This window comes from Phacochoerus africanus, chromosome X (genome assembly GCF_016906955.1).
Source record: "Phacochoerus africanus isolate WHEZ1 chromosome X, ROS_Pafr_v1, whole genome shotgun sequence".
Lineage (NCBI taxonomy): Eukaryota > Metazoa > Chordata > Mammalia > Artiodactyla > Suidae > Phacochoerus > Phacochoerus africanus.
The window spans coordinates 101,664,306-101,677,859 of record NC_062560.1 but is presented as its reverse complement, the minus strand read 5'-3'; the positions used below and the strand labels follow the sequence as shown (position 1 = coordinate 101,677,859).

Below are 13,554 nucleotides of genomic sequence, written 5' to 3'. Positions count from 1 at the left end.
GGCGTACTGGGGAGAGAGTCCTTGAGCCACGGTGAGGGGGAGAATGCAAAGTGTGGCACCAGCCCGCGAGACCCCAGCCACCACCTGAAGGAAGCAAGGCATGCAGCGAGGGGAGATCCTGCGCCACACCCAGCGGCCAAAGAACTTTCGGTAAGGTTCTAGCACAGCTGTGTTCACAGGCGTGCCGAGTTCCCTCACGCTCCAGAGCGAGATGTTACAACGGGTCCAATGAACCAGGGACAAAATCAGTCCTTTCACTAAATTTTGCGTGACAAGTCTGAAAAAGAGATAGATCATTTGGCAAAACAATGTCTCTTGCCTTTTAAAGAATTTTTTGTCCAGGAGAAGGAGCGAGAAAAAAAAAGCCAATGACAAGGTATCTACGCAGATTTACCTGGAGAATCCCTCTCTCCGTCCACAGCGCATGGGTCAAAAGGCTCACGCTGCTTTCTCCCCTCCAACTCCAACACCACCACAAATTGATGGAGAGATGAAAAGTGGGGAACATAGAATTGGGCAAAAACAATGAGATGAAGAGAAAAAGGATGTAGGTTTTCTGAGTTGCTAGCCTAGGGAGCTCAGGGTTTTTCAGCTCTATGGCAATGCTGCATCCTCATCTTTCCACGAACCCCAGGCATTGTCTAAACAGCCAGCTGCTTTGCAAGGCAAAGTCTGGGTGGAAACCCGATCTCCACTCCCCAGCTGGGTCACACGGGAAAGCCAGGGGCGCTGCTTTTCTTCATGTCAGACCGAGCTGCAATCAGAAGTCACTCCAGGCACTTGGGTTCAGTATTCGTGTTCTCAGTCCGCTTTTTTTCTTTTTTCTTTTTTTTTTTTTGCTTTTTAGGGCCTCACCCGTGGCACATGGAAGTTCCCAGGCTAGGGATGGAATGGGAGCTGCAGCTGCCGGTCTAGGCCACAGCCACAGCCACACAGGATCCAAGTCACGTCTGTGACCTACACCACAGTTCATGGCAATGCCAGATCCTTAACCCATGGAGCAGGGCCAGGGAACAAACCAGCATCCTTGTGGATATTAGCCAGGTTCGTTACTGCTGAGCCGCAACGGGAACGCCTCAATCCTGTAATATTGATCTCAAACAAGTACTCAGATGCACTAGGGATGCTTTGATTTCAGGAGATACTCTAAGTTCTGCCCCCCCCCACACACACACACACTTTTGGAGTCAGGCACACCTGCATTTTATTCATTCTCTCGAGCAGGGAAAGCAGCCCAGGAAATAGAAGAGTCTCACCTGCCAGGGAATCCAAAAAGCCAAGGAGACCCCGGGGCTCACACACAGGGTCAGAACACAGGGCATGGATGGAGGGGAGGCAACTGCCCCAAGGTGCCTAGACCTTCAGAGCTCGAGTCCGCCTTCTGGTCTGCGCTTCTGAGCCCAGCTTCCATCCACATGCCCTCTGCTGGGAAAGCCGGTGCCTGAAGCCCATCGTCTTCAGACTCAAATACCTATCTTCCTCCTAGGAACCGAACACTTCCTATATCGCTACCCTCTTCCTGGCTACAAACAGGTAGTGGAAGTCTACTTATGTGCAAGGCACGGTGCAGGAATATGAAATTACTTCCACTTGGGGATCAAACGGAGCTGTCTTTGCACAAGGAACTCAGCTGGTGCTCAAAGAGCAAACAAAAAGCAGGAAAGGAGGGGCTGTCAGGCCCTCTTCCCAGGCTCCTAAGCTGATAAAGCCACCCGATTGAATGGCTTTAGGGGAAGCGGGCCAGTTCCATTCTAGTTCTGTCAAACCTCTCCCTCAGCTCCCTCTGACCAAGAACTGAAAAACTGAACAGAATAAATCATAAACCCTGGGACCTTGCCTGAAATCCAGTTTTATCTTAAGGAAATAACCTTCTAGCAAAGAACACAGCCCCGGGCCACTCCGTTTCTTCCTTCTCAGGAACAACGTAGGAGGGGTAGGGCTCACTCCCCATGTTTGCCCACAAAACAGCCAAACAAAACATCCCGAGCAAGCTGGGTGAGTGGAGTTTTACCTGTGACGACTTTGGTAGATTATGGCTGGTGCCTTCAGTAGCCATTGACTCTACTTGTTCCTTTAAGCTAGGGTGAGGTGCCAACAACTTCAGGATATCAGGAGAATGTTTCTGAGAATCCCCCGGGAATGATGGTGAAAAGAAACTAAGGAGAAGCTATGACATAAAACAGAAGACTTCACCACTTCAGTTTCTACAGGTGCTCAGGTGAAGGGTGGGGAGAGGAGGGGAGCAGGGCACAGCTTGCAGGGCCAAGCTCCAGGCAGGAAGCCTTGGACCAGAGACCCCGACACAGGGAGGCAGGAGTTCTCACTCTAGCACCTTGGAATTGCCTGGGGAGCTTATGCAAAGTCCAGGCTCCAAGTTCTCACGACTCGCTCCCCCAGGTCTGAAGTGCTCCCCGGGTTGGGAGTCTGGATTTGGAAAAGGCACTGCAGGTGCCTTTGTCACCCTAGCCAGAGTTACAAAGCACCACTCCAGGGCGCCCCTTCCTTCCAAGGATCTGCGGTGGGATTTCAGAACCTATCTAGAAGGAAGAGACAGGGGTGAAGACAGGAGAGAAACATCAGCTGGGGGACCTGGAGTCACAGCCAAGACACCCCCGGGGGTAGAAGTCTACCGATGTCATGGAGGTTCCTTGATAATTCTTTCCTGTTTGCCTGTCCATCTTCTCCCTCCTTCCCTGACCATCAGCCCTGGATCTTGAATCCCTTCAGCAGGGAAGTGCTAGGGAAAGCGGAACCTAACCTTCCTCCCTCTTCTCCCAGCCTCTCCTCCCACTTCTCCCCCCAGAGGAAGTCAGGTAACGTCAAGGACTTGGGCTGGGCAGGTTCCAGTCTCTGGCCAGTCTCCTTTGCAATTGGATAAGCTGAGGGCGGTGTGGAGGCGGGGGTAGAAGACCCAGAAGGGACTGGACGCAAAGAGGTGGGGTCTAATAGAGGCTGCACCACTAGCCCCCCACATCCTTGCTTCGACCCCTCTGAAAGCACCTGTTATCAACATACCTGCGTATCTATTGTGTGCACCACGTAACACAAGAAGGCTGGACACTTGCTTCTAAAAACACAGGCACATGTTTACAGCTGAGACCCATTAAAGGGCGCTCCCTTCCTTGCTCAGGGTCATCATAGTCAGGGTATTAACTGATCAGGAGACTCCGACCCGAAACTCCCACCAAACTCCCTCTGCTATGATTTGTTCCCTTGCTGGCCCCCAGCAGGTCCTTCACGATGTTCCTTCTGATGCCAGCACTTCCCACGTAGCCCAACCCTGCTGAGCTTTCCAGGCCCAGCTCCAGGGCTACCTGCCCCTACTCTGGCAGGCTCCCTGATCTCTCCCATCCTTCAGAGTTCTCCATGGCACCCTAATAGAGCGCCTTACACTGCACAGTCTCGAATTAGCCTCAAAGCGTGCCTTTCTCCCTACACAGATGGCCAGCTTGTGGCGGGCCCATGACAGCTGTCCAATAAATACTCATCGCACCGGATGGAACTGAATGAAGACATTAGTCACCCCTGGAACCAGGTGGAGGCTGGGGGTTCAGGCCCAAAGTCCTCAGGCAGATGCCCGTTTCCTTCCAGCTCTAGGTGGGCAGTAAAGGAGGGAAGTGGGGAGGTACCCGCGGTACCCAGGGCCGCAACAGCCAGCTGTCAGAGGCCCCTCCTCCACGGGAGCCAGAGCTGGCCCTCAAAAGCCCTCCCAGGTCACCTACTAGGACCACGCCACTCCGGAAGCAGCCTGCCAGGAATTCTCCCCAAAAGAGCAGCAGCAGCCACACAGCAGGCCAAGGTCCAAGGACAGAAGGGCAGCAGGCGGTGGGAGCGGAAGAGAGGCGGGGAGGGCAACTCAAAGGAAACACAGAAGAAGGAACGGCAACACTGAGTTCCTTTCCTGCCCAAGTAATCACTCTGGGCCTTCTCAGCGGCTTTGGAAAACAAAAGGTGGGGTCAACTCTCGTCACAGCTATCATTCCACAGACAAATGGAAGTCAATTCCATTTGAGTGTCAGCCTAAAGCCTCCAATGGGTCAAGAGGGCAAAAAAAAGAATGGGAGGTAGAAACAAACATTACAAAGAAACCCAGGAGTTCCCGTCATGGCTCAGTGGTAACAAACCTGACTAGTATCCATGAGGATGTGGGTTCGATCCCTGGCCTCGCTCAGTGGGTTAAGGATCCAGCATTGCTATGAGCTGTGGTGTAGGTCACAGATATGGCTCAGATCCCAAATTGCTGTGGCTGTGGTGTAGGCTGGCAGTTGAAGCTCTGATTTGACCCCTAGTGTGGGAACTTTCATATGCCATGGGTGCAGCCCCCCCCAAAAAAAACAAAAACAAAAACAAAAAAAACCCCAGACCTGTCAGTGGCTGAGGCAGCTAATTAATGCCAAGTGAACTTGAACCATCTCTGTCTCATCCTTAGCCCTGGAATGGGAATAGTGCAGTAAGTGAGCTCAGCGGATGGTCCTCGGAGTTCTTAAGTAACTGCCCTGCCCTCACCACACCCAGTGGAAATCTGCCTCTACGGGTCTCACCCTGACCTCAGACCTCCGGACCACTCGTCACAGGCAAATGCTTGTTTGTATTGTTTGGCATTCGTATTACACTATTTAACAAATGCCAAGACTGTAAGGTCCTGGAGGACTGAGACTGTGGCTTATGCCTCTTTGGGCTCCAGCGCTTAGCACAGCATCTCACCCGGCCCCGTTGAGGCAACCATGGCAGTGACACTAGCTGGTCTATAAAAGTGGGCTGGAAAGAGGAGTCAGCCCAACTCATGATAGCAGAGCCTCTCAGGCCAGGTGGGAAAATGGACAAATGAGAGTGAAGAAACCACTCGCCCCCTGCCCCAACACCTGCCTCTGTTGGCCTTTACACACTCTGTCCCCAAGAGTCAAAGTTCTTCTAACCACCTTTGTCCATCCATCCCAGAACTGGATAACCCCATTGCTACTCTCCCCTCAGCCCAGCAGCCACTGCCGAGACGCCTGACGTAGCCCCCCGGGATGGCAGGACGGTGCGGCCACTCACAGGGAAGATCTGGAAGCAGGTGGAGGCTGCCAGTCACTAGGTGAGTGACCTCAGGAAAGTCACCCAGCCTCAGCTTCCTCATCTGTCTCATCTGTAACATGAGAATAATAATAGTACCTGCTCTCATAGGGATATTGTGGGGATTAAATTATCGTCCCCATAATGGCCATAGCACAGTGCCTGGTGCATAGGAAAAGCTCAATAAATGTTAATCATCATTATTAATACTCACACGATGGGCCACAGTAAAGATTTGGGGAGGGACCCACAGCTTGGAGCAATTCTTTGCCACCAACTTCCCAGAAAAGGAACTTTCCATGAGAGGCCCACCTTCCAGAGCTGGGCTTCTCCTACTTCATTGATTTTGCTGAAGATTCCTTTCTGGAGCCTTCAGACACCAGCCCTTTGTCTTCTTCCCTTTCTTCATCCAGTGCTCTGCCAAACTACACCGGGACAGAAGCATTTGGGGTGCAGTGGGGCATGGGGAGAGCAGAGGCCACCACTGACTGTCAGCATGCAACTTCCAGGCCGATTAGCCAGGCACCGTGACAGCACATTGCAGAACTTTAAGCAGCGAAGTCCAAGAACTGAGGATGCTTGAGCCTTCAGTGCTCAGTATTTCATGCAATTAAAAAAAAAAATAACAATGATGTTCTCCCAGGACTAAAGAGTTGGAGTGACTGGACTATAGCGTAATGGTCCACAACTTCTATTTGTGAGATAGTGTATGTGTTTTATCTTTAGCAAAGGAGCTGAAGGTTGGCGTTCTGCATAGGGCACTGCAGGTGGGGACCAACATCCCTTCTGGGGAGCTGGCTGCCCTGTGTGGCTGGTAAAGCTGTGACTTAGCCAAAGGAAACTTCAACAACTGCAGGCACCCTCACATCCAGGACCTCTCGCCAACAACCAGCATCTCCTCGGTGAGCCTCCATCCTCACCTTGATGTATTTGGTTTTGTTTCGTTTTGTTTGTTTTCCCACTGAAAACCCACACCCTGAGTCAAAGAAGCAAGAACATTCCTCACAGGCTCCTATAAGAGGTAGGACCTGCTCAATGCGATTGACCATGGCAAAAGGATGGTGCTTTTGGGCCAGTGGTTGGCACTCGTGTCTCACTCCTGTCCCCTCAACCCGGGAAGCCACCCACTCAGGACCCCCAATCCTGGGGAGGGGTCAGTTCCCTCACTCTGCCCTGGAGGAGACGGAGAGGTGGGAGCCCTTCGGGCAGCTGGTCATCGAAACTCACCCTTTGGGCTTCAGCTCTTGCTCTTTTGTTCTTCCCATCGAGGGACACACAATATAGAAACTCCCTTAGTGCTTCCTCCACCTTGCCTAGGGTGGCTAAGGCTTGTGCTTTTCTGAAGTGTGCCTGAAAGAGAACAGGAGCATTCAATCCCATTTTGACCCAACTCGACGCTGCTATCATTGCTAACATGAGATAAATACTTCATGGGTATTCACTGTTGTGTGAAGGGTTTTAAAAGGACTACCTCTCTCTCTCTCTTTTTTTTTTTTTTTTTTGGCCATGCACATGGCATGCAGAAGTTTCCCCGCCACAGATCAAACTTGAGGCACAGCAGTAACAACACCAAGTCCTTAATCACTAGGCCACCAGGGAACTCCTAAAAGGACTATCTTATCTACAGACCTGTTATGTGGGCAAGCGTTCTGAAGCCCTTTTTTTCTGGTTTTTTTTTTTTTTTTTTTTTGGTCTTTTTTGCCTTTTCTAGGGCCGCTCCTGCGGCATATGGAGGTTCCCAGGCTAGGGGTCTAATCAGAGCTATAGCTGCTGGCCTACACCAGAGCCACAGCAACGCGGGATCCCAGCCGCGTCTGCAACCTACACCACAGCTCACAACAATGCCGGATCCTTAACCCACTGAGCAAGGCCAGGGATCGAAACTGCAACCTCATGGTTCCTAGTTGGATTCATTTCCACTGCGCCACAACAGGAACTCCCTGAAGCCCGTTTTTTTTTTTTTTTTTTTTTTTGGTTTTTAGGGCCGCACCCGTGGCACATGGAGGTTCCCAGGCTAGGAGTTGAATCGGAGCTGTAGCTGCCGGCCTACACCACAGCCACTGCAACACCAGATCCGAACCGCATCTGCAACCTACACCACAGCTCACAGCAACACTGGATCCTTAACCCACTGAGCGAGGCCAGGGATGGAACCTGCGTCCTCATGGATGCTAGTCAGATTCGTTTCCACTGAGCCACGACGGGAACTCCTGAAGCCCATTTTTAAGAAAGATAAAACTGAGACCCAGAGAAGTGACTTGCCCCAAGTAACCCAGGTGGTAAATTGTGGAAGTAGGGTTTGAGCCTGGGTCTGACAGACCTGAAGCCCTACCTCCCCACCCCCGCCCCACCGTTGCATTGAAGGTCGCACCCAAGATAGCAAGAACCCCCATTTGAGCACATGCTAACCAGCTCTCAGGACCTACCCAGATGGGCCTTTCTGTTATCGAGCCCGTCAAGCAGACACCTAGTCCATGTTACTGAGGGACCGCCTACACGCACTGATCAGTTATAAGAAGCAGCCCAAGTGAGCCAAAGCACGGGGCCTCTCCAAGACCTCAAAGGGAGCTAGTGGCAAAGCAGCCGGCCCCGCAGAGGGCTAACCAGGAGCTGCGCAGACGCTTTGACTCCTGTGGGCTCAGCTCACTCCTGCTCCCTCGCCACATCTTGAAAAAGTACAAAGATGGAGCATCCGGGGAGAGAGGAAGGAAGGAGAAAAGATGTGGGATAGGCGGTCCTGCAGCTTGGCTTGGAGGCCGCCCCTCCGGGTCTGGCTCCCCACTCCCTTGCCTCCGTGGCTGACGCCAAGTCTAACTTAGTGAAGGAATGATCCAGGTTGAGGCTGCGGGCTCTTCTGAGGTCCTGGGGCTCCCCATCCAACACACCTCTACAGACCCGGGCACCCTCGGGCTTGGGCTTGGCTACAGGGGCCAGCTGGGATCTGCCTTCTTGAGCAGTGGCCCCTGCTCCAAGCCTCTCGTCGAGCCCCCTACCCTCCTTCTGGAGCTGGATGCAGGGCTTGCCAGGGCTCCTCTGGAGAAAGGCCTGGGGGACATTTCTGGGCATCTGGAGGGAATAAGCGCTGGGAGACTGCAGGGGTGTTTGGGATCTGACCAGTCATACCGAGTAGCCACCCACACGCTCTATCTGCTCAGGGCAGCCAGCTCGCCCCACTGAGAGCTGACTGCCTGCAGGGGATTTTAAGAACCACTGAGGCCTGGCTGGGCGGCTGGAATGCACCTGGGGAGTCAAACTCCTATTTCATACCTCCCATCAATGTTTCCTTCACAGGGAACATCTCTTTCCCCATCCCATCCCAAAGGGTCCACTGCTTACTTACCCTTGTTTCCCGCCGCACCATCGAGGACGAGGACCCTACCCCTGGGCTCTGGATTTAGGATGCGAGAGGGAAAAGTTGCAAGAAAAGTCCTGTGACCCCCCTCCCATGTACATCGTTCTAAGTATCTGCATGTATTAGCTCAAGTGATCCTCGCAACAAACCCTGTTCAGCAGATGCTTTGAATACCCCCATTTCATAGATGAGAAGATGAGGCACAGGGAGGTTAAGTAATTTACCCAAGGCCACATAGCTAGTGAAAGGAGCAGAGCTGGGACAAAAACTCAGGCAGTCTGGCTCCCAAGTCCACGTTCTGGAGAGTCACAAAGCCCAGGCTGCTCTGCAGGTCCTCAGGTGAAGATCGGACTGGGAAAGAATCCAGCTCCCTTGCAGACCCCTGAGTCACCCTTTGTCGAAGGACCCCCCCAGCTCCTTTGCAGAGCCTTCTGCCTGCTCTGCGTGAGCTCTAGTGCCCCATCCCCATACGCCAGGGAGGCGGGCCTTCCTGCCAACTCCTGTCTACTGTACATTTCCTTCCCAGCGCTCCCTCCCGTCCACACTCACCTTAAACCCCATGGGGCGGAGCTTACATGCTATTTCTGCATCATGCAGTGCATCCTCATGAGACTCCAAGGTGAAATAAATTTGAGACCGGTTGCTATAAAGCAAGTGGTCATTTGGAGCTGCCAGAATGAGAGAGAAAAAAAAACAAAACCCTTATTAATGGCCCCCAACACAAAAAAGTGCTAAGTCCTAGATGAGAATGACTCTTGAGCAAAATGTCAAGTTATCTAGGACTCTCCTTCCAGGGATCCAAAGCAGTAAACTCAACCTCCAGCCCTAATATTGCCCTGCCTGGGTCGGCGCTCCCCTGACGGTGAAGAAACCATTTTTGCCCTTCCTTCAAGCAGTCCCTTAGAGGGCCCATGGCTTCGGCCATGCATTAGCAACTCTGACATTGCAGAAACTCTGGTGCCCTGCTCCGTGGCCGTGGCTAGCAACTGGCAGCCTGGCTTCTGAGTGAGGTTATCACCCACAAGGAAACAGGCCAGGGAGGAGGGAGAAGGGGTTGGCCAGATGTGACCCTCATCCTGGCCACGAAGACAAGTCCAAATCAGTCCCCTGATGACATTAGCAACATCGCTGCCTACAAACCCCAGCTCCTAAGAAGTTTCTCTGGAAAAAAACAAAACAACAAAAAAACAAAAAACAGAAATGCATTTACAAGCCTCCATCCTCTCATTACAAATGGCCAAATGTGAACCTACAGGGACAAGGCTTCCAGGAATAAAATGAGGCTGGCTCTCCCCGACACTCAATCACTAGATGCCAGGGGCTGGGCGGGCCTTTAGAGACCATCTGGCTCAATCAACCCATTCTTCAGCTGAGGAAAATCAAGCCTAGACAGGGAAAGGCATCTGCTCAAAGCCTAGCTAGCTGGTCAGAGTCATCACTCACAGACCAGACTTTAAATCTGGGGTGGGAGACGGGTTCCTTTTTTTTCTGAAGGGGAGTATAGTACTTAGAATAATAAGAGAGACTGGCCATCTTTCAGCACAAAGATAACTCTTTGTTGGGAAGGCCCCTTTCCTGGTAGAAAGGTAAAGTGGTCTTGACATTTTCACCCGGACTCCTCTGGAGGTGCAAGGAAGACTCCCCAGGGAAAAGTGGTGGCAGCAGCAAAGACCCATGAAGAGGAGGAAGACAGGAAGGGGCTTCCCTAGCCCTTGGGGGATAGCTGAAAGGTCTCCCTTGGAGACCTGGGCTTAAGTGGCCTCGGCTTGTCTCCTTCATAGTGCCCTGTTCTTCCCCAGGGCCTGGGCACTCCCTTCTGCTGTGAGAGGAGGCCTCCTTGTTGTTTCCCCCACGGGGTCTGCAGAGGGTTCGCTTGGGTGCCTTATTACTTGCTCTTAAGATGTCAGTCAAGAGTTGACAAGTCTCCTCCGTCAGCTCTTTCCTGCAGCACACAGGATGCTCTGCTGGGGCACACGGGATGAGGGCGGGGGTGGGGTGGGGGAGAGCCCCCCCTCTCCCTAGGGTACCAGTCTTCCCCCGTCTACCCCGTCCTTCCCCCTCCCCCATTACCTGTTGCCAGCTCTTGTGTTGATTCAACACGTGGAGCCCACTCCCTCCTCCACCCACCAGAGTCGGGCTCCGGGCACCCTCGGATCCCAGAGCCCTGTCTGCCCAGCCCTGTTGCCTCCTCCCCAGCACGCTTCGCCAGACACCGCGCCCCGCCGCCGCCAAGCTACTGGCAGCCCGCCCGAGCTGGGCAATACTGGCGGCTAGGCTGCCACTTCCTGGGTCCAGACGTGGGGGGTGGGGGGCGGGTGTCGAGGGGGTGCGGCCAGAGGCGCGGAGCTGCCCGCGTCGCCCTTAAGGCCACAAAGCCCACCCATCCCTCAAGCGGCACGGGAAAGTGGGGCAGAGGTGGGGCCCCTTGGCAGCCAGCCCACGGTCCCCCGGGGATCCCTGAGCTGTCGCCCGGCCAGTCGCCCTCTGGGCTGGCGGGCTGGGGTTCCAGGCGAAGGCGCAGGCTGCGGGCGGGCGGGCGGGGGGGGGGGAACATCTATTTCAGCCGAGGATCGTGTGATAGGAAGCGGTGACAATGAGTCACAGGGCAGCGGGGCGCGAGCTCTCCTCCCCCCCCCCCCCCCCCCCCCGCACACGCTCGCGGGATGGTTTCCGAGGCGAGCGTGGCCCACTTCGGTTACCTCAGCCGTTACACAATCCCACCCGCCCGCGCGGAGGAGGGGCCGCCCGGCCCGGGCCGCTCGCGGCCCTTATGCAACCAGTGCTCTCCTGACCTAATTCCACGCCGGACCCACCCCACCAGGAGCCGCGGCCCCGGAAGGGACAACTCCCGGCCGTCACGGCGGCTCCGGGCCGAGCGGGAGAGGCAGACGCAGGCGCCGACCGAACATCTCGGGCTGGCGGGAGCCCAGAAGCCCCGGCGCACTGGCAAGGGTGCGAAGTTCCCTTCCCGGACCGCAAGGTGCGGGCAGGTGTCCGAGGGGCCCAGGAGTGCAGAGGCAGAAGGAGAAGGCGAGCCCGAGAAACAGAGGTGGTGACACGGAGCAAGAGACAGAGTGACAAAGATGCGGAGAGGGAAAAAGCCACGGAAACAGAGTGACACACAAACAGAAGCAGGGACTGAGCGACGCAGAAACACAAAAGCTAACAGGAGACACAGGAAAAGACAAAGAGCAGGGAGACAGACAGAGACCCAGAGAAAGGGCGATGAATCGGCAGCGACGGAGAAAAAGTAGGGGACTGAACTCCAGAAACCCCCTCCCCCACTCCGGGCTCGGTCCATCCCCCGGTCCGCGCGCCTTCCTCCGCCCGGCCCGCCTCCCAGTTCGCGGGTCCCGGCGGCACAGTGGGCTCACCCAGCCTAACTGCCTCGTTGTACTTGAGCAGCGCCGCCTCCACCTGGCGCTCGCGGTACAGCCGGTTGCCCTCGTGCCGGAGTTGCGACGCCCGTGCCGGGCCTGGGAACAACTTGCCGAGGAGGCCGCTCAGCACCACGTTGACCCGCAGCGGCGGCGGCGCCTGCTGCCCAGCCCGCCGGGCCCCGCGCGCCCGCCCGGTGGCCACCATCAACGCGGAGAGCTTGACGCCGCACAGCGCACAGCGCCGGTCGGCTGCCCGCCCGCGTTCCAGGCACAGTTTACAAAAGGTGTGGCCGCAGGACAAGGACACGGGGTCTGAGAGAAATCCATGGCACTTCCGGCACTTGAAGCCGTCCCACACCTCGGTGGCCTCGGCAGCCGTCGCCACCCCCGCGTCTTCCGCCGCCACCGCGCAGCTCACCGCGAGGCTCCCGTCCGGGGGCTCCGGAGCCTCGCCTCGCGGGACGTTCTCGGCCAGGCAGCGCACCAGCTGCTCCAGCTGCTCAGCCACCAGCTGCTGCCGCTCCGAGAGCTGTCGGTACACCTCGAGGGCTTCCCGGAGGCGCCCCCCAGACGCCAGGGCATCGGCCTGCTTGAGCAGGACTTTACACTCGGGCGTCGAGGCCCTCGGAGGCTGCTCCTGCCCTGGCGGCCGCGTCGGTAGAGGTGCGGGGCCTTCTCTAGCCGCCTCCGGGTGGGGGCCCGTGTCTCCGCGGGCCGCTGATGCCGCCGGCTCAGCCAGCTCCAAGTTGTTGCTGCAGAGCTCGGCGGGCAAGCTCAGCATCTGCCCAGTCTGAAATGAATCCATAGGGAGAGGGTCACGCGCGGAAAGAGGCGTCTAGGGGCCGGGGACGCGGAGCAGGGAGCGGCGGCTGGAGGGAATCGGGGCTGCCACGGCCGCCGCTCTGCCGCGCGCCGCTCCCTGCCGCGCCTCTGCGAGCTCCATGCCTGCTGCCCCGCGCCGCCTAATAACTGTCTTGTCTCAGCAAAGTGTTATATAAAACGGCACCACGTGATGCGCCGCCACGCTGCTCATTGGCCGGCAGCAGGGCGATTGTTACAAAACCAGACAGTTTTGTAACAGTGTTGCGCTTGCTTCTTTCGGCTTCGTTTTTCTTGGCTTCTTTTTGAGGTTGTTTGTGTTTACACTCCGTCTTATTTCCCCCTTGCAATGTGGTTCCTTTTCGGAAGAGGAGGAGGGGAAAAAAAATTAAAACAGCGTCTTCTCTTGCGCTTCTCCGACTCCAAAACCCTACCCCATCCCACCTCCAAACCCGCCAGCAAACAGGTCCCCTCTGCCAGTCGCTCGCTAACGGCCCCCTCCCCGCCTCTAGAGGCCGGTACCTCGAGGCGCGCAGTCCACCAACTCTTTGGAGACGCCGGAGGCCCGCCTTCCCAGGGGCGACGGCGGCTGTCTGCGAAGGGAAGCGGGTTGAGAAGGTCCCCGGGAAGCCCCCCACCCGGGTCCCGGTCCCGGCCCCGGCTCCTCACACCCGGGGACCCTGGCCACTTTCCCCAGGGAGTCCCCCAAAGGTAGTGAATGCGGTTATCCGAGGGCGCTGGGTCTCCTGTACAGGGAGCGACTCGGACCAGGGGGCCAAGCGGGCTCAGCAGTTGGGCGGCGCTCGCCGAGAGGAGAGGGACGCGCGGAGAAGATGCGCTCGCCAGCTCCGGCCGGGAGGAGGCGGCCCGCACGCCCTGCTTTCTCACCTCTCCGTCCTCCAACGCTGGAACCTGCGCTAGGGCGGGCGGCCCGCGCCCCCGCTGAAG

General features: G+C 56.1%; 1 protein-coding gene across 3 annotated transcripts in view; it reads right to left on the bottom strand.

Moving 5' to 3' along the window:
• Positions 1–12,757, bottom strand: part of LONRF3 (LON peptidase N-terminal domain and ring finger 3) — a 41,329-nt gene extending 28,572 nt beyond the window's left edge. For 2 of the 3 annotated variants that reach the window (XM_047764022.1, XM_047764021.1), the window contains exons 1-4: positions 11,782–12,757; positions 8,957–9,075; positions 8,396–8,443; positions 6,283–6,405 (exon numbers count right to left, since the gene is read on the bottom strand). In XM_047764022.1, coding sequence (XP_047619978.1) covers positions 6,283–6,405; positions 8,396–8,443; positions 8,957–9,075; positions 11,782–12,592 — 1,101 coding nt within the window. In that variant the 5' untranslated portion in view covers positions 12,593–12,757. The remainder of the gene's footprint in view (positions 1–6,282; positions 6,406–8,395; positions 8,444–8,956; positions 9,076–11,781) is intronic. The other variant, XM_047764023.1, reaches the window with a different exon arrangement.
• Positions 12,758–13,554: the final 797 nt, after the last annotated feature.